The sequence below is a fragment of the Anolis carolinensis genome, chromosome 3 (assembly GCF_035594765.1).
Source record: "Anolis carolinensis isolate JA03-04 chromosome 3, rAnoCar3.1.pri, whole genome shotgun sequence".
Taxonomy (NCBI): domain Eukaryota; kingdom Metazoa; phylum Chordata; class Lepidosauria; order Squamata; family Dactyloidae; genus Anolis; species Anolis carolinensis.
In genome coordinates, this window is record NC_085843.1 from 267,716,116 (window position 1) to 267,736,271 (window position 20,156).

Below are 20,156 nucleotides of genomic sequence, written 5' to 3' on the forward strand. Positions count from 1 at the left end.
ACTGCAAGGAATACCATCAGAATTGTCAGTTCTCAAATATGTCTGAGTGGTGGTGTCACTGTATTCCTGATGTGATTAGATTTCTTTCCTCATTTATTTTAACCATATTTGGATACAGCTTGCCCCACGGGAATGCACGGAAAAGATTGTAGCAGCATCTGCAAGTGTCAGAATGGAGGCTCCTGTGACCCAATATCAGGGCAGTGTCGTTGTCCACCAGGAATTAATGGAAAGTTTTGTGAGAATGGTAAGGATTTCATGGTTTTGCTTTGCCTCATTACCCACTGAGTGTTCTTTTTATTGCCTCCAGTGTTGATTATCTTCTTTAATTGCCACTACAAGTTCAGGTCAAAATACAGTAAGCAGAATCATCCTATTTGTGGCTGGAAGTGATGAGACAAACATTTGAAAAGAGATGCATTTTAGTCTACACCCTTCAAAACTAATTTTGTATTGGTTTCTAGACTCTCCAGACTTCCAGATCTTAAAATTATTTATAACGTATTTTTTCTGCTATAACATTTACCTGGAGTCTTCCTTTCACACATGGACTCCACAGAAACACACTTTCCACAACTTACAAGGCTAATGTGGCACACCATTAAAACCATGCACTTGGTTGTATAGCAAACATGAATAGCAGCATAGAGTTATTCGGAACTACTGTGTAGTACTCTACAGATAGCAAAACTTTGAGAAGTGACTTTCTGAGTTATAATCCCCAGTGTCATCCAGTGAGCTAGAGCACTCTGGAGAATTCTGGAAACTTTCACCCAAATAATCAGTTTCCCCAAACACAAGTACGAGATACTATAATAATTAAGCATAGGAAGTAAGAGGATTTTGGGAGCTATAGCCTCCCAAAGTATGTTTTTATATATCTTATTGTAGTTGCAATGAGAAATATAAGTATCTCTGTTTTAGGAGGTCATGAGTTCGAGGCCCGCTCGGAGCCTATGTTTGTCCTGTCTTTGTTCTATGTTAAAAGGCATTGAATGTTTGCCTATATGTGTAATGTGATCCGCCCTGAGTCCCCTTCAGAGTGAGAAGGGCGGAATATAAATGCTGTAAATAAATAAATAAATAAATAAATAAATGCCTTGGCCCTCCTATAAGATTTTTGGGGTGATGGCCCAGTGGAACATACATAAACATTATTGAAATGTTCTCATGCATCTTGTTACAATCTCAAACAACATGGAAACAAATATCTATCAATAAGAGCCCTTCTAATTAAAATCCTCTCACTCAATATGTTGCTATTGATGACAGAGAGCAATTTCCATATTGATGCTCAGTGACATTTGTATTGTCTTTCTTCTTTTTGCTTCATATATATCAGGCTGCCCCAAAGGACGTTTTGGGAAGCACTGCAACAAGAAATGCAACTGTGCTAACAGTGGATATTGCCACAGATTATATGGAGCTTGCTTGTGCGATCCTGGGTTATATGGTCGCTTCTGCCATCTAAGTGAGTCAAGTCACACCACATGCCCAAAAAGTGTACCTTGTGGATTAAAATAGGAATATATAATTAATAGGAAACCTACTCTACTGACTAGAGCCAGCATGGAGAACTGAGTTGGTTATAAATAGCTGATTTTAAGTTGATATAACTGATTTTAATGCTTGTGTATATTTATAGTTACTTTATGTCTCAACATGAAATGCTTGCCGTATATATGATGTGCTCAACCCTGAGTCCCCTTCAGAGTGAGAAGGGCAGAATATAAATGTTTAAATAAATAAATAGCTAGAAAATAAATAGTGGGCCTGTAGTGGGGATCAGTGGATTAGTTTATGTAAGCTTCAAAGATGGACAATCTGAAATCATATTTACACATTTCTATATGAATAAGAACCACTTGGCTAAGTAAGACTTAGCCCTGGTTTAAGAGTGTATAGAATTGCAGTCTGTATTGTCTAACATTAATGATCTTATCACTTAGATCAATGGTTCTCAATCTGTGGGTCCCCAAGTGTTTTGGCCTACAACTCTCAGAAATCCCAGCAAGTTTACCAGCTGTTAGGATATCTGGGAGCTCAAAGCCAAAACATCTGGGGACCCACAGGTTGAGAACCACTGATGTAGACCAATTCAATCAATTTCTGAATAGAGTTAGACTAATATGAAATTATATTGCAGGGTGGGGTGAAATATAATTCTGGATTGTCTACCTGCCTGACTGAATCTTCGTGGTCTGCTTTTACTCATGTAATAATTATATCAATATTTATCTTTAATCTGACTTTAGCATGCCCCAAATGGGTCTATGGAGCTGGCTGCTCAGAAGATTGCCAGTGTGTGAAGGAACACACCTTGAATTGTGATCCCAGAAATGGAACTTGCATCTGCAGACCAGGCTATGAAGGAACCAAGTGTCAGAAAAGTAGGCATTTTCCTATATGGCCTGATGATTTTCTCCACATTGTTATTTATTCTTCCCTCATTCCATATCACTCTTTTCTGCTTGTCTTCTGGGGTATAAATCTAAAGTTTATTTTCCTTCCAGGTACTTGGGAGTGATGATGGTGGTTTAGAATGGCTCTCTTGTTTATATTTAACAGTGATTTTTATAAGACTTCTATCTGGGTTTTAAAATTATGTGGCACGGTTCTCATTTTGATGAGTGTTTTAGGGATTAATTTATTTCTCAGTTTGTTTTGTAAGCTATTTTGGCTGTCCTGTGAAAGACAGATAATACAACACATAAACATTTAGTCAAACAAATAAGAAGTTAATCATTGCAGGATGCAAATATTTTCCCTTCTGCTCTTTCCAAAGTCAAGAGTTGTGCTACTTTAGTTCTGCCAACTTATTTTGATATCTGAAAAAGGAAATCTTACAAGTCCTCTTTTGGTCAATGAAAATACAACCATAACAAATGACATACCTAAAAAAAATGTTCTCTTTCATGATTCTGAGGCATACACAAGGGTTTCAGACTTGCAAAAATACATTCAAAACGAGTCTATAGCTGATGGAAACACATGAAGCAAATGATGCTCATAACTGCCAGAATCTGTGGTCCAGGGCAATGGTCACATCAGTCTGCTTATCGGCAGAGCTGGCACTGAATAAAAGGGAAGCTGATTATTTATATTTTAGTTTTCTCTTTGTTGTAGGATCTTCACAAGAAAATGTGAGATGTCCTTTTTTGCTGATCTGACCAATAGGGGAAAATCACCTACTGTACAAACATGACAGATATACACAGAACACCAGGTTCAAAGAAATTAGACACAAAAAGATCAAATGATGTACATGTGTTTCAGTGAGTTCAAAGAGTTCTGTTTGCAGAGACAGTGCAAGAGTGAGATAAAACACATTCTCTCGACAGGAATGGGAAAGGTAATTCAGATGAAGAAGAAGCAGTTGATCTCATCTTGGAGAGGGAAGAAACAAAGACACACTCACAGATGCAGTACCCTCTTCCTACCTTCTCTTTGGAGCCCAGACCATTCACATCATTAGTGTCTGAACTGTTCCTCATACACTATTTGCTTCATCTGTTTCCATGAAGCAACAACATCAACAGTTCTTCTGTGGCCTGACAAATGCTGTGGGAAATGTTGAATGGGCCATAAATGCTAGAGAGTAGCCTCCTGCCCCTCTATAAGGATCTGTATTTGCGTAAATGTATTATTCAATGTAAATCAGAGTAAATAAGACAATGCATTGTAAAGCACTATATGAATAGTGCATAAATTAAAGTTTAGTGACTTGTCGGAGACAAAGATGCCTGGGATGTTGACGGCAAATGATATCTAACTGTGAGACTGGATGTGTGTCATGATCTCCAATCCTTTACATCTCTGGTTGGTTGACAAGGAACAGATGCCAGCCATAAAACAGGCCGGCCATAAAACATCAATTACCCTCTGGTATGTGGGAGCTCCTATATATGTGGGCCAAAAGAAGGTTCTGGCATTCGGTACAATAAAAATATGTTGGAATCTACCAGTGTGTCTTGTGCTTTTTCCTTTGGAAGACAGACCCACAGCACAACTGAGAGAAGAGAACCCAACAATGTGATTTGAGGATATTATTGGTTAGATTACTTAGAATAAGTTGAAGTAAGGGGAAACTAGGGTTAAGGGTCAAGTATCCGTCAGATTGTTACTTAGCCTGCTTTTAGGCACTTTGAGTTGAGCTTTGTTAATTTCTGTATGTTGTGGTTTTATGTAAATTGGTGTGTTACTGATTTTATAAATGCTGATGTATTGTATTTGATATGTTGTGTGGCACCATTGTGTGCTACTTTGTAAGCCAATCCGAGTACCTATAGGAGATGGTGACAGGACATAAATAAATTATTATTATTATTATTATTATTATTATTATTATTATTATTATTATTAGTGAAGCCATAATAACAAATACATGATTGAGGGGTCCATGCATGTCTCTAGGAACATGTGTTCACAGAACTTGCTCAATTGTGAGGATTAACTTTGATTACTAGTACTGAGTTTAGGTGAGGAGATCGACCCACGAGAACTGATGAAAGTAAATATCATAGAATGTAGCTACAACCTGAATATAAATCCTGTGGTGGGTTTAAAGGAATAAAGTCTCCCCATGGGGAATATGAGGACAATCATAAAAGCTGCAAAAGTGAGGTAATGGTTTTTAAAAAGATGTCACATTTGGTGGTAATGAGAGAACAGAATACATAAAGATTCTCACATTTGATATTGGTGAGAAAAGTAAAGGGTCAGCCCCTTCGCCAGTTATTCCTCAGTGTTATAGGCATAAAGGAACTGAACGAAAACAAATGCTTCCATTATGAATGCTGACACTTTGCTATTTTTTTCTTCCCAGAGTGTTGGTTTGGTTTTTATGGAGCAGCCTGTCAACATAGATGTAATAATAATAATATAACAATAATAAAAATTTATTTTTATCCTGCCCTATCTCTCCAAGGGACTCAGGGCAGTGATAACTGTCCTTCGGTTTCCTTGTGTGAACATGAAACTGGAGACTGCAAACATCCATGTCCAGCAGGATGCAACTTCCATATGTTCTTGAAGATGTTCACCCCACCTCATCCACCCCACCTCCTTACCAAATAAACATAAAATAATGTTCCTGGAAATTTCCAGGAGGCTGATTAGTGTATTTTTAAAGTGAAAAGTGAATAGGTAGGAGTTAATGAGAGAAATGTATTCCTTGCCATCTCCAATTTTATCAGGAGACATTCTGTGCTCCTTAGAGACCCTCAGGGTAAACAAAACCGGTCCTAAATTATTCAGAATTGCTCAACCCCACTGGAAGTCATTCTCGGGCTCCTTTGCCATATGCTTATGAATGCATCAAAACACATCATATACATGTGAATGCATTCAGCAAGCATCCTGTACACTGTCAAGGGGAAGTTATCCCCGAATCTCCAGAGCAACATAGTCTCCAAACACTTGATAGAGCTTCACTTGCATCAAGAATTGCATTTTAATATTTTCTTGGTCTTTTACTCTGCTGCTGAGATAGTAAAGAGCAGGGTGACTCGACAGGAGACCAGAAGGATTACAAGTATGTAGCTCAACAGCATATGTATGATGGATATGCTGTCTCAATCAGTTAATACAACAGAAGGAAGATACAAATTAAAAGGAGATATTGGATCAGCAGGAAACTGAAACAAATAGATTTTTTTAATATTGGAACATAAATCATTGGCCATTATGATTTATTGATAGAGGAGATTGGGTTTTTTTCCTGGTGCAAATTATGCACTAAAGAGCCCAACATTCACAGAGATTCCTAAGAAGGTTTACCCTATCTGGATTGTTTTAAGCTATGGATTTCAGCTCCATATCTCAGACTTAGGGATGACATCTTGTGAAGTCATGGGAGAAGATCTTCGTGACACCATTAAGCATGCCACAGGAATAATCAATCATGCTTCTTATCCTGAGACTGCTTCCTCTTGCGCTTAGGGCCAGAGATGAGAGTACAGGCCTTGAGACCTGGGAACTGAACCTATAAGTAAGAGAGGATGGAAATAGATATAATAAGTAACTGGGTCACAGGAGTGGGCCTGACAGTTGTTTGTTCCTGGAACAAATTGTGATGACATTCAATTGCAGACTGGAGGAAGAGCCAAATTAAGGTAGGAAACCCATTACAGTTCATTATGCAAGAGATTCATTCTCAGAATACTTTGTGTATAATGATTTCCGTATAAAATCTGGAACCTGAAATAAACAATGTCTTGGCCTTCTAACTGAGAATACCATAAAATTGCACTTGAGGACCTAGAAAATGGCTAGCACGGATGCCTAGGTCCTCCAGTATGATTCTGTGGTAACTTCTAGTGGAATGGTTCCCTAGCAATAGTCTATGGTATACATCTGCCAGAAATTGACCAGGACAGCTCTTTACATATAATTAAACCTGCGTAATAAGATATTATACATAGACAGTCTGTATTCCTGACTTCATAGCCTTCTATGGAAACCAGAACAGCAGGCTGTAAAGGCTTCTTTGGACTTGCTGCCAACAGACTTGCTGGCTAGAAGTAAATTTTTCATGCTCTCAGAAAAAGGCTAAAGCAATTTCCCTTCTCCTAAAATTGCCTTTGCTAATTTCTACATTTATATATCTATGTGAGTGTGGCAGGATAGGTTTAACACAAGATTCTTTTTTAAAAGTCCATGTTTGGTCTTTTAATGAGGAGGAGTTTTGGGGGGTTTGCAAGCCAGTAGTGCTTATGCTGAAAGTTGCAAGATTATTTTCATTTCATTTGTAACAGCATCACCTTTTGAATGTTTCAGGCAGTCTTTTTATCTCATCCCCATTCTCTGTCTTCTGAACTATTTTTAAAAGCAGTTAACTCCGATGTTTAATGTAAATCTTAAAGTGCCATATAACCACAAGGTTCAGATTTCCCAAAAGTGAAATGATTTATGTTAGGATTAACATGGATCTTGATTCCAATTCAGACCCTGAAGAGATTTTAAATCCCAGTATACTCCATGAGTTTAGAGTTTCGGGAAATCTTCTAAGGCTTTGAATACTTGCGAGGAAATAATTGTTGGGATTTTATTGCTAGTAAATACCTATAAGAATTGTGTGCATGTGTGTGTGTGTGTGTGTGTGTATGTGTGTGTGTGTGTGTGTGTGTGTGTGTGTGTGTGTGTGTGTATATATATATATATATATCGCTAGCTAGCCAGCTAGCTAACTAATTAGCCAGGGTACCCGGCATTTGGAAAAGACAATTTTTAATTATACAAAATGCATAAGGTTGTAGATTAACTACAACTGATATCATGCCAGATTAATCCCGAGAAATTCCACCAGAACTTCAAGTTTGTTATGTTGGGCAAGTTTGCTCTGGATACATCATCAGTGGGGTTCAGTATGCTCTCTGGCTGTACAGTAAACTACAACCCTCACAATGGTGAGTCAGTCCCCTCAACCCTCTTTAGTAGATTGAGTTAGTCATGGGGGTTCTATATGCCATGTTTGGTCCAAGTCCATCATCGGTGGAGGTCACAGTTTCCCTGATTGTGGGTGAACTACAACTCCCAGAAGGAAAGGGCCAGTTCCGCCCAACCCCTCCAGTAACCAAATTTTGGCATATCAGGTATGTGTGCAAAGTTTGGTCCAGATCCATCAGTGTTTAGATTCACAGTGCTGTCTAGATGTAGGTGAACTTCAACTCCCACAAAACAAGGTGAATTTTCCTCAAAGATCTCCAGTATTTTTTGCTGGTCATAGGTGCTCTGTGTGCCAAGTTTGGTCCAATTCCATCTTTGGTGGAGTTCAAAGTGTTCATCGATTGCAAGTGAGCTATAAATCCCAGTACCTACATCTCCAAAATGCCCAGACCAATTCCCCTCAAAACCCACCAGTATTCAAATTTGGGCATATTGGGTATGCATGCCAAGTTTGGTCCAGAGCCATCATTGTTTGGGTTCATAGTGCACTCTGGATGTAGGTGAACTACAACTCTTATCAATCCCTTCATTTGGATGGTGGGCAGTATGGTGTTTGTGGAGGGCATTGGCAGGGCTCTTGTACATGTTTATGGCACTTTCTATAACCTGCAATGTCATCGGGGGGGGGGGGCATTAGTGTCTCCCTGAGTAGTGGGAGCTAAAGCTAAAGCTATTTGTGGAAGTGGGAGCTTGTCTGTGTAAGTGGGTACCCCAGACACATACACATACATGCATATTTTCACTTTTATTATGTGTATAGATTATAATCTCTTTGTGCTTTCTTCTCTTTTTTCTTTTTTTTCCTTTTAGATTGCCCTGATGGCTTCTGGGGTGTGAACTGTCAACTTGCCTGTGATTCCTGTGAGAACGGAGGACAGTGTAACAAAGAAACTGGGATGTGTGAATGTCCCTCTGGATACACTGGAAAGTATTGTAATGTTTGTAAGTATGAGGTTTTTACAGGTTGTGTTGGGGAAAACTGAGATGTAAGAAAAATGAACAATGAAAAATGCAGAAAAAATGCAGAAAAATCAAAAAATGCAGAAAAATCAATGCAGTTCCCTTAAATGGAACATGAAGGTGTAAATATTTCTTATAACACCTAATTAAAATTCAGGGTGAGAGCAGCTTGTATGCAAAAAAACAACAACAACATAATAAACCCCAAACTTGCATTCCTCTTTTCTCTGATTATGATATATTGCTCACAAGCTATTTACAAATCAAAGCTCAAATGATTCCATATTAATTTTAATGTTTTAAAAATATAATAATAACAGGAAGCATCGCAGGATACCATGTGTGTCATCTGGATTTCCTCTGAGAAAATTACTGTCTCAAGACCACCATTCCACAGAGTGAAGTATAATATGTGTCTAGATTTCTGTATAATCATAACACAATGAACTATGATCTAAAAATAGTGAAATAGGGGCAGTGATTTCTACAGGTGTTTGATTACACAAGACAGTCCAATACAATATTAAAATTAGCAATATGGAAAAAGAAGTTTCCACAGAAATGTGTTGCACACAGGAGTGGTGGGTGGATCATCCTACTATGGTACTTGATGATTTTTCAGGTCCTCTCTTGCTTAGTGATCCCTAATGAGCGGATCATGACCAGCATTGTTCTCTCTCATGGAAAACAGATGCTTTTGTTTCAGTTCATATATCTAACCGACAAGTCCTGTGTGGCTTGTCTCTTTTCAGCTTGTCCCGCTGGTTACCATGGAAAAAAATGCTTGCTGCAATGCAGCTGTGACAGTAAGGCTGCGTGTAGCCCCATCACTGGTGAATGCTCATGTCCCCCGGGTTGGATTGGCCGTGACTGCAAGCAGCGTAAGTCAAAGCCTCCATTATCAGCACCTGCTCTTTCTGTCTCATCAGGCATAATCGAAATCCTAAAATCCTGACTTAGGCAATTAACTTTCTCATGCTATGGATATATATATATATATATATATATATATATATATATATATATATATATATACACATACATACATACATACATACATACATACATACATCCATGTTAATCGTATTGCTTCTGAAATTGTGTATTTATGGGTTTATGTAGCCTGGCTGTTGATAATCCTTAATTATCTAAGTCTGAAGTATGGAGAGTGACAACTGGTGAGGCAGAGAAACTTTTGATAGAAGAATTTTATTCCATCACTGTGTGCCAGTTCCTCCCAGCACAGTCTGTATTTTCAGCATTCAGATTGGCAACCAGTTTCATCTGCTACCCCCCTCCACTTGTCAATTTTCAATGCAGCTTACTTGAGGGCTAATACATAGTATTACTACAGGGTGTGTGGAGAGGGGGTGTTTGCCTGAACAGTTACTTGCACTTTCTTGAGTTTGAGAGACAATTCCTCAGTTGTGAATATAAATCTTAGATGATTTCCTTCCTTACACTGGATTACCAAATTATGGCAACCAGAATGTATGGAAGATTATAGGTTTCCAACAGGCATCACTTCTATCTGGTTTCTTAAGCAATGGCCAGGCAGACCTTACTATCCTACCCATTTTATTAAAGTACTATCCAAAGTCTCTATTTCTTTAGGATGGTAAACCTAGGGTGGGTTTTACAGGAGCTACACTGTGTTGTAAGGGAACATTTTATGGGATCTGTCCATGGTGCTGAAGCTTTTTGGAGAACGAAGTTCAGTACCTTAGATAGATCCTGTTAATTCCAAAATGGATTCAGCACTCCAGTGTATTAGACAATAGGCTGCTACAAACTTCTTTAAGTGCAAGCCGCCTTTAAGTGCAAGAAGTCCAAAGGCATCCTTTCTTGGTTCATTAGAAGTCCATCTGCTTCCTCCAAGATGAAATGAATGGAATACTTCATTTTAATTCTCTCAACAATCATGAGATGCAAGTTAGTCTAAAAAACAGTGATTTACCCAGAACTATCTACCTAATTACCTAGATTACTAAGAGCAATTTTATTTGTTGAATGATGGCTGTGCTTTCAAGTGAGAGAAAGAGTAAAAACATGGCTTTGTGACCAAGCCTTTGGAGAACTTGTACAATAGATAGATATGGAATAATATGCAATGACTATAGGAATGGCCCAGATTACGCTTGTGGATTATGTGATTAATAGTGATTGTATTGTTTTAAAGGTTTCTAATTGTTTTATTAATTTTAATTGTACATTGTTTTTAAGGCATCAAATAGTTCCCTATGTGTAAAGCCGCCTTGAGTCTCCTTTGAAGTGGAGAAAGGCAGGGTAGAAATGACGTAAATAAATAAATAAATGATAAAATGTTATGTTACAGGTGTGCATGTAATATTTTAAAGAGCATATTTTGAAAGTGTTACCTAAAAACAATGCATAGAGAAGTCCTGAGCAGGGAATTGAAGTCAGGCTCTCCTTGTTTAAGTTCAGCATCTATTATGCTAGTTCTCTTACAGCATGTTGCTACTGAAATATTCAAAAGCCATGGGGTTGTACAAGGTAAGTGGGCCCATTCATAAAATCTTAAACTTAGAAGGGAGTACAAGTTTCATGTAATTCAATTTCCTGCCATGCAGAAATGCACAACTAAAGCACTCCTGAAAGATGTCCATCTGTTTATCAGTCTACCAGTAGCTGCTGTGTAACCTTCTAGATTAAGAGGAAGTATCCGCATATTTGTTCTTCAGGAGAAATAACAGGAGAAAGCTAGTACTTTCATGTCTAGCTGGGCAGTCCTTCAGATATTGTTGGACCCCATAGTTTCAGATCATTGGCTATTTTTCCTAAGGATTCTGGGAGTTGTAGTCAACAATGCCTGGAGAACTGTATAATCCCCACTCCTTGCTAGACAAATCATTGGGTTGCTCCAGCAGGAATCCTTGAACATTGTTATGATACTCTGAAGTACTGAAAGCATGAGGTGGCCAAAAAATGACAAATTGTAAAAGCTGATTCACCAGTGGCTACCATGGATACAAGGAAATAAGGCCATCATAGATATTCCAGAGCTAGGATAGGAAATCTGTGCCCCTGCCCCCATTATTTTTCTCCAGTTCCCATTGCTCATATATCTGCTGCCCAAATTATATATGATTTATAGCCAGCTAAGCCAGGAGTGAGATATTATGATGGGAGTTGTAATAAATCAAGGTACCCTTATTCCCCCTCCTTGCTGTAGACAGGAAGAGAACAACCACCCCAAATGGTGGAGTTTGTTACATCCATTATTAAACCCTATTATTTTGGCCCATGTAATCCTGGCCTCTGGGAACAACTCCCTGTGGAAGTGGATGTGACTCCAATAACAGTGATGGCAGTTGTGACCCTGTTACTGGGAATTGCTTCTGTGTAGCAGGATGTACTGGGAAACACTGTGAATATTCCAAGCTATTAATCATTTGTTGCTGAAGCAGCACATTTTTAGAATAAATGAATAGATTTTTTTTCCTGGCATATGCATCTAGGAAGGAGTGTAGCTCGTTTCCAGGATGTTGAGTAGTCTACTTGGAAGGGCTCAGATTTCAGCTCAGCTAGAACCTTTAGCTTCATACATATACTAGGAGGGAGAATATTTTAGGGACTTTTTTCAGACTGTGCACCTGATTTTAGTATGAAACTTCTTTTTCTGTATTAATCTTAGTCAGTCACATTCCACTTTTCCACCAAAATGGTTGTAGAAATCAGCTGATGCTATAAAAAAATCAACTTTTTATTTTCACAACTTTGTTTCTCAGGTATAGATTTAGCCCACTTCATTTTTGTTACAGTAGAGTCCCACTTATCCAACACTCGCTTATCCAATGTTCTGGATTATACAACGCATTTTTGTAGTCAATGTTTTCAATACATCATGATATTTTGGTGCTAAATTTGTAAATACAGTAATTACTACATAGCATTACTGTGTATTGAACTACTTTTTCTGTCAAATTTGTTGTATAACATAATGTTTTGGTGCTTAATTTGTAAAATCATAACCTAATTTGATGTTTAATAGGCTTTTCCTTAAGCTCTCCTTATTACCCAACATATTCGCTTATCCAACATTCTGCCAGCTCGTTTATGTTGGATAAGTGAGACTACTGTATTTGGAAACAGGATTTATTTATTCATTTATTTATTTATCAGAAATGAACCAAGGTACAAGTTGTAATGTATTTGAAAACACAAACAAAGTTTTTAAAAACTTGGCATTATACTAAATGTCCTTTGACCAATAGCTGGCCCCTTGGAGTGCCCCTGGTGTCACTATAAGAAGGTCCTCCATTGTGCATGTGGCAGGTCTCCGATTGCATTGTCGTAGGTGGAAACTGGAAATTTACATAATGCGCATAGATATCCATAAAATGTATGTTTGGAAATGATGCAACCTGGTTTTCTTTTCAAAGAGACAGTTGTGCAAGTCCATTTTAGTGTTAAAAAAGAAGACAGAGGGAAAAAAGGGGAGTTTTTTCTGATTCCTTTTTTTAGGTTAACAGGTTTATTTTAGCATGTACTTTTCTGGATTACAGTCCATTGCCTCAAATGCATCGAATGACACAAATAAACTTCCCTTCTTCCTTTTCTCCATCCCACTCGTTGAAAGGCAGGTTTATAAGGCGCTTGCATTTTACATCCAATATCAGATTGTGTGTGTTGTTCACATTTCCTTAGAATGGCAATATCCACACCAAATCAAAAGGAAAACATACTGGGCAGGTGAAACTACTTATCTCAGAATTCCCCAACCAAAAGTCCAAAAAGGCCATTTTTTCAAGCTGCGGTCCATGCATATAGCTATGTTTGTGGTTATATTAAAATGAATTTCTTGAAAAGCAACATCAGTGTTCAATGTTTGTGCATGTGGCAGTCATTTAAACTAATTAGAAACCTTTCAGAATTGATGACAGGCCTGTGCCTGACTTTGTCCCAATGTATGTCTCCTTTTTTGTGAATGCAGAGTGCCCCAAGGGAACCTTTGGCCTCAGCTGTAAATCTAGCTGTCAGTGTAAGAATGGAGCTGCCTGTGATCACATAAGTGGAGCCTGTACTTGCACAGCCGGCTGGTTGGGAACCTTTTGTGAGAAAGGTATTCTCTCTTTACCTCTCCTCTCTTCTCTCTGTAGCCTCTTCACAAAAGGAGTTGATGCATTTATCAAGGGTGACGTTTTCTGCAGATTTTTAAATCTGTTGCAATGATTGTATTGATCTGTTCAAGAAGTGGGGATAATTTACCAGGCAAGTGCAGACAAAGTAGGCCCAGTCCCTTAAACACAGCTAAAGAGGTCAGGAACTCATAACACCATGATGTTCTCCCCATTTTTGTCATGGAGCACATCTCACAGTGATCCATTGCAAAGCCCAGAAGTGTAGCTGCAAGGAGGGCAGATCCTAAAATCATAGAAACACAGAGTTGGAAGAAACCAAAAAAAGACCCTTCAGTCCAAACTCATTCTGCTATGTGGGAATCAAAGCACTCCCAATAGGTGGCCATCCAGCCTCTGTCAAAAAATCCCCAGAGAACGAGATTCTACCATATTCCAAGGCAGCATATTCCACTGTGGAACAGCTTTTACTGTTTCACCATTGCCTCACCACTAGCTACTTTCAGTGGGACACTGGATTCTATGAACAGAAGGATGGAGTGGCCATGGGGAGCCCTCTCAGCCCAGTAGTAGCAAATTTCTATATGGAATACTTTGAAAAACAGGCCCTAGAAACAGCACCAAAAAAGCCAACTGTTTGGTTCAGATACGTAGATGACACCTTCACAATTTGGAGCCATGGAGAGGAAGAACTCAGCAAGTTCCTGGACCATCTTAACAGCATCCACCCAAACATCCAATTCACCATGGAAAAAGAAAAGGAAGGAAAACTGCCATTTCTAGATGTTCTGGTCATCCGCAAACCCAATCAACAATTGGGCCACACAGTTTACAGAAAACCTACACATACAGATAGATACCTTCATAAAAACTCCAACCATCACCCAAGTCAAAAAAGGAGCACAATCAAAGCCCTGACAGACCGTGCACAAAGAATCTGCGAACCTCACCTCCTCCAAGGTGAACTCAACCACCTAAACTGGGCTCTACAGGCCAATGGATACTCCACCACAGACATCAGAAGAGCTGCAAGGGCAAGAACAAGCCATGAGAGTCAAGACAAACATCCACCCAGAGGAAAGGTGTTCTTACCATACATCAAGGGAACTACTGACCGCATAGGGAAGCTGATGAAGAAGCACAACCTACAAACTATCTACAGACCCACGAAGAAAATCCAACAAATGCTACGGTCAGCGAAGGACAAGAGGGATCCTCTCTCTTCTGCAGGAGTCTACCGGATACCATGCAGCTGTGGACAAGTCTACATAGGGACCACCAAACGCAGCGCCCAAACAAGAGTCAAAGAACATGAAAGGCACTGCAGACTAATTCAACCAGAGAAATCAGCCATAGCAGAGCATTTGATGAACCAGCCTGGACACAGGATACTATTTGAGAACACAAAAATGCTGGACCATTCCAACAACTATCATGTCAGACTACACAGAGAAGCCATTGAAATCCACAAGCATGTGGACAACTTTAACAGAAAGGAAGAAACCATGAAAATGAACAAAATCTGGCTACCAGTATTACAAAACTCCAAAATCAAAACAGTAGATGGGAACCAACACAATGAAGGCTTGACTGAACAAAGGATGCCCCCAGGCAAGGGACAAAACATCTCCAATGCTAATTAGGGTGATTAACTGAAACATTAATGCTGGCTCCCAGTGACAAAGGACTCTTGCCACACCTTGGACACAGATATATATTCTTTCCTTTCCTTACTTAGTTTATCCATACCTCACAACCTCTGAGGATGCCTGCCATAGATGTGGGCGAAACGTCAGGAGAGAATGCTTCTGGAACATGGCCACACAGCCCGAAAGACATACAACAACCCTGTCAAGAGCTTCTTCCTAATAATGTCGAATCCATTATCCTGCAGTTTGAAACCACTGTTGTGTGTTCTAGTCTTCTGAATAAAACAAGCCTGTTCCCTCCTCAATATGATAGCTTTTCAAATATTTGTACTTGGCTATCATATCACCATCATCATCTTCTTCTCTTCTCTAGGCTAAACAGACCCAGCTCCCTAAACTGCTCCTCATAAGCATGGTTTTGAAACCCCTTACCATTTTGTTTGCCGCCCTCACAGCATCCAATATAAGAACTTTGCCCTCTGCCAGGAGGCAATTTTCCTTCCGTACATACTTACATCCACCCGGTAACTGAAAACTCTAGTTAAGCATTTAGAAATGACCATTTAGATATCAAAGGAAAAGAGATAGGCAAAATGACCCAAAAGAGGCAAGTGAGCACAGCAAATACATGAGTTCAAAGTGTGAATTATTTTTCCATGTCCCACACTGCAATACCAGACATTCAGTGGATGAACAAAAGTTCTTTGTGGAGGCAGAATTCTTATTTAGGGGCATTTTATTCCCTTGAAAAATATCCCTTGTAGCAGAGCTATAGTCAGTGCAGTAAAGAATAAGTATTTCCTCCTCTTAACTGAGATTCTTTATTTCTGTCCCTGATGTGAAGGAAATGAGCCGGAGTTCACATCAGTTCTGATGTAGCTCTTAACAGCAATTAAATGAGTAGGTGGAAAGGAGAAGAAAACTGCCAGAAATGAATGAGCAATTCTACTTCATGTTTCAAATCTGCTAACCAGCTACAAGATTTGCCTAACAGGACAATTCATGTAGCTATGTGCTTGACCTTGGGGGATTACATCTCCGATCCACCTCAACTTTTTACTACTCTGATATGTCCCTATGAATTCAAAAGCTTTAATCCTGTTGTTTTTGTGTTCCTTCCAGTCATTTCTGATTTATGGCAACCCAGAGGTGAACCTATCACAGATATTTCTTGGCAGAATTTGTTCAGAGGAAGTTTGTCTTCCTTTGAGATGAGCCACTGAATTTCCATGTCAGAGCCGTCATTCGAATCCTGGTGTCCTAGTGTCCTAGTCCAACACTGAAACCTAGTGGTCTCCCTTAATCCTGCAACCATCTTGACAACTAGGTTGTAGTCTAAACACTTTTTCCAACCTCTAGTCATTGTTTTGATGGGAATAACAATCAAACTTAACATGCCTTGCTGGCATTGTTGTTTTAACAGGGATATTCCCTATTCATTCTCTGCTGTCCCACTTCCTAAGTTATTTTTTATGATGTCCTGATTTCTCTCTCTACGTCCCACTTCCCCCATTGTCTTTTATCCTTTCCGCAAGTCTAATTCAAAGTGCAAGTAGTTTCCACTCACATGGGGGGAATGAATAGGAGAAAGAGATACTTGCCCTTCTGAAACGCAGCACATAAATTCTAGGATTTCTCAGTTTATAATGATATGTTTCGTATGTTTTTCCTGATTAATAATTTTTGCCTCTTGTCTTTTGGCCACATGCTTTTGGCCGCACTCTGATGTGGCTTGGCCGCATGTAGGTCGTGTATGTTAATCTCTGGGAATCTTCATAGATAGCAACATTTGGAAAAATGGAAAATCAGTTGAACAGTTTCAGTTTTGGGTTGCTGTGAGTTTTCTGGCCTGTATGGCCATGTTCCAAAGGCGTTCTCTCCTGACATTTCACCCACATCTATAGCAGGCATCCTCAGAGGTTGTGAGTCACAGCAACCCAGTGGTTCTGGCCATGAAAGCCTTTGACAGTTTTATTGTTAGTCTGAAAGTATGAATCAGAACAAGTTCTTGGAGAATTCTCAAGGATCACATTCTTCAAGTATATATAGCAGGCAGCTTACGTAATTGTACAATTGCTGCATCTACACTGTAGAATTAATGTAGTTTGACATCACTTTAACTGCCATGGATCAATGCTATAGAATTCTGGGATTTGAAATTTAGCTTAGCATCTGCGCTCTTTGGCAGAGAAGGCTAAAGACTTGTAAAACTGCAATTCCCAAAGCAAGGGGTGAATAGAATTACTTTCTGCTTCTACTGATTCACCCATTATCAGGTCCTGCAAAGTTGCTTCGCTTTCCTATGCTGGATAGAGAAGAAAAGCACTCAAGTGACATTCTATTTTGGATAGACCCATGATAATGCTTATTTATGTGCATGTTTTGCCAAAGATGATCTTCAGCTTATCCTATTTTAGAAACCTGTATCTTCCACACTGAATTTTTTACACTTCTTGTCACTAGAGTTGTTATGTATCTTTGTCAGTGTTATCTGTGCCTGTGTCCTCATATAGTGGATTATTCTTTAGTAAAATATTTATTTCATATCTTTCATGCATCTACTGCCCTCTAGCGGATGCAAGGACAATTTGCAATGTTGGGCACCCAGAAAATTCAGGACACCTGTCAATACAATGTGTATGTGCCTTCGTGTAGATTTTTGGTGAACCCATGAATTGCATAGCATTTTCTTAAGCGAGGAATATTCACAGGTGATTTGCCAATTTCTTCATCTGAAATGTAGACTACAGTGCCTGTCATTTGCTCATGATCTCCCATCTAAGTACTAACCAGGTGTGATCAACTACCAAATTAGACAGGATCTGGTGCTTTTAGGGTATTTACGCAACTACTTGAGAAAAACAAAAAAACTTGATGAATGGTATTATATTGCCTTTATGGAGATCAAATAGCAATGGGCTAGCCTTTTGAGTGACAGGACTTTTCACTCAGGATCACTTAAAAAAAATAGGTGCAGAGAAAGCTTCACATGTTAACTTGCATCCAGTGCAAAATGTTTCTAATTTCCTGATCCATGCGCTACTCGTGCTGTGGAAAGAAATTGCTCCCTTCCTTGGCTCATATCCCTTTGTACCTCATTCTTGCTGGAACACATGAAAATAAACTGTGAGCCCTTATGAAATACAGTAGAGTCTCACTTATCCAAGCCTCGCTTATCCAACATTCTGGATAATCCAAGCCATTTTTGCAGTCAATGTTTTCAATATATCATGATATTTTGGTGCTAAATTCGTAAATACAGTAATTACAACATAACATTACTGCGTATTGAACTACTTTTTCTGTCAAATTTGTTGTATAACATGATGTTTTGGTGCTTAATTTGTAAAATCATAACTTAATTTGATGTTTAATAGGCTTTTCCTTAATCCTCCTTATTATCCAAGATATTTGCTTATCCAAGCTTCTGCCAGTCCGTTTAGCTTGGATAAGTGAGACTCTACTGTATAAGGATAGCAATTGATTAAATAAATAAATTGATCCAAGTAATTAATTTGATGAAAGCTAAAAGTAAAATGGAGCCCCAGTGGCGCAATGGGTTAAACTCCTGAGCTGCTGAATTTGCAGACCAAAAGGTTGACAGTTCAAACCCAGGGAGCTGGGCGAGCTCTCGCTATTAGCCCCAGCAGTTCGAAAACATGCAAATGTGAGTAGATCAATAGGTACTGCCTCGGTGGGAAGGTAATGGCGCTCCATGCAGGAGAAACAAATGACCAAAAGGCAAGGGAAGGGAATGTTTTATTCTTTCTCTCATACTTCATTTCCCACTGGAGTGGAGGCTAGAAGCATGCCAAGGTGCAGACTATGGGATATGTCAGGTCCAGGGATATAGAGTTCTCCCAAGAGCCGCTTCACTTGGAAATAGGGACAACAGTGCTAGTAATACAAAATAATAATAATAATAATAATAATAATAATAATAATAATAATAATAATAATAATACTTTATTTGTAGATCACCCTATATTCCCGAAGGGACTCACACAATCTCTGCACATAATGAATTTCCTTTCATGAGTGGCTTTTAAAGTCCAAAAAACAAATGAGATGTCTGCATTATCAGACCTGAAAGTATAATAAAAATCTTTCATTCCTTCACTGCACAAAAAAGTTATATGATTGAAATCAGACTGTCAATGTGCTTCTTCATTTGTTTAAAACTGAGATAAAACCAATACTAGCTTTGCTTGATCAAGATGCAAACTGAATATAAATGATCAGATATTTGCATCAATCACACACTGAAAATAAATCCTTCCCTCTCCTAAGTGAGAGTCAGTTGACATAGATTACTACCAGTCTTGTATAAATGTAAATTTTTAAAAATTGATTATTTATTTATTTATTTATTTATAGCATTTATATTCCGCTCTTCTCACCCCGAAGGGAACTCAGGGCGGATCACATTACACATATAGGCTCCAAACATAGGCTCCAAGCGGGCCTCGAACTCATGACCTCCTGGTCAGAGTGATTCATTGCAGCTGGTTACAGCTGGCTTGCTCTCCAGCCTGCGCCACAGCCCGAGCTTGTGTATTGCTGATTAAAACTCCACCAAGAGGCAAAATAGATCTTTCTTATGTAGCAAGTATGAATCAAATATAAACAGAGAAAATCTATTTTGTAGTCATTTCTCTTGTCCAAGGTTGATCCAGAAGTCAGTTTATTGCCTTGGGACTCTGTCTGAACCACAGAGAGAGTTTGTTTGTTTGGGCTGAAAACAAACAAACAAGCAACCAAATCTAATGTAGCTTGAAGTCCACTTCACCTTAAGAAAAGTTAAACTGTTTGATGCAGGTCAGGGCAATCAATCCTGTAAACTAAATGGTGAACTGCCAGTCCTACTTGTATTCCTAAAAGCTCTGTTTTGTTGGTGTGGTGGAGAACAAAGATTATGCATATATATATATATATATATATATATATATATATATATATATACACACCCTGTTTCCCCTAAAATAAGACATCCCCAGAAAAT

General features: G+C 38.8%; 1 protein-coding gene across 1 annotated transcript in view; it reads left to right on the forward strand.

The window, feature by feature from the left end:
• The window catches only part of LOC100555258 (multiple epidermal growth factor-like domains protein 6), a 264,856-nt gene that overhangs the window by 189,125 nt on the left and 55,575 nt on the right, over positions 1–20,156 (forward strand). Inside the window, 6 exon segments of the mRNA XM_062976742.1 lie at positions 119–247; positions 1,343–1,471; positions 2,256–2,390; positions 8,257–8,388; positions 9,159–9,287; positions 13,361–13,489. Of these exon segments, the coding sequence (XP_062832812.1) occupies positions 119–247; positions 1,343–1,471; positions 2,256–2,390; positions 8,257–8,388; positions 9,159–9,287; positions 13,361–13,489 (783 nt within the window).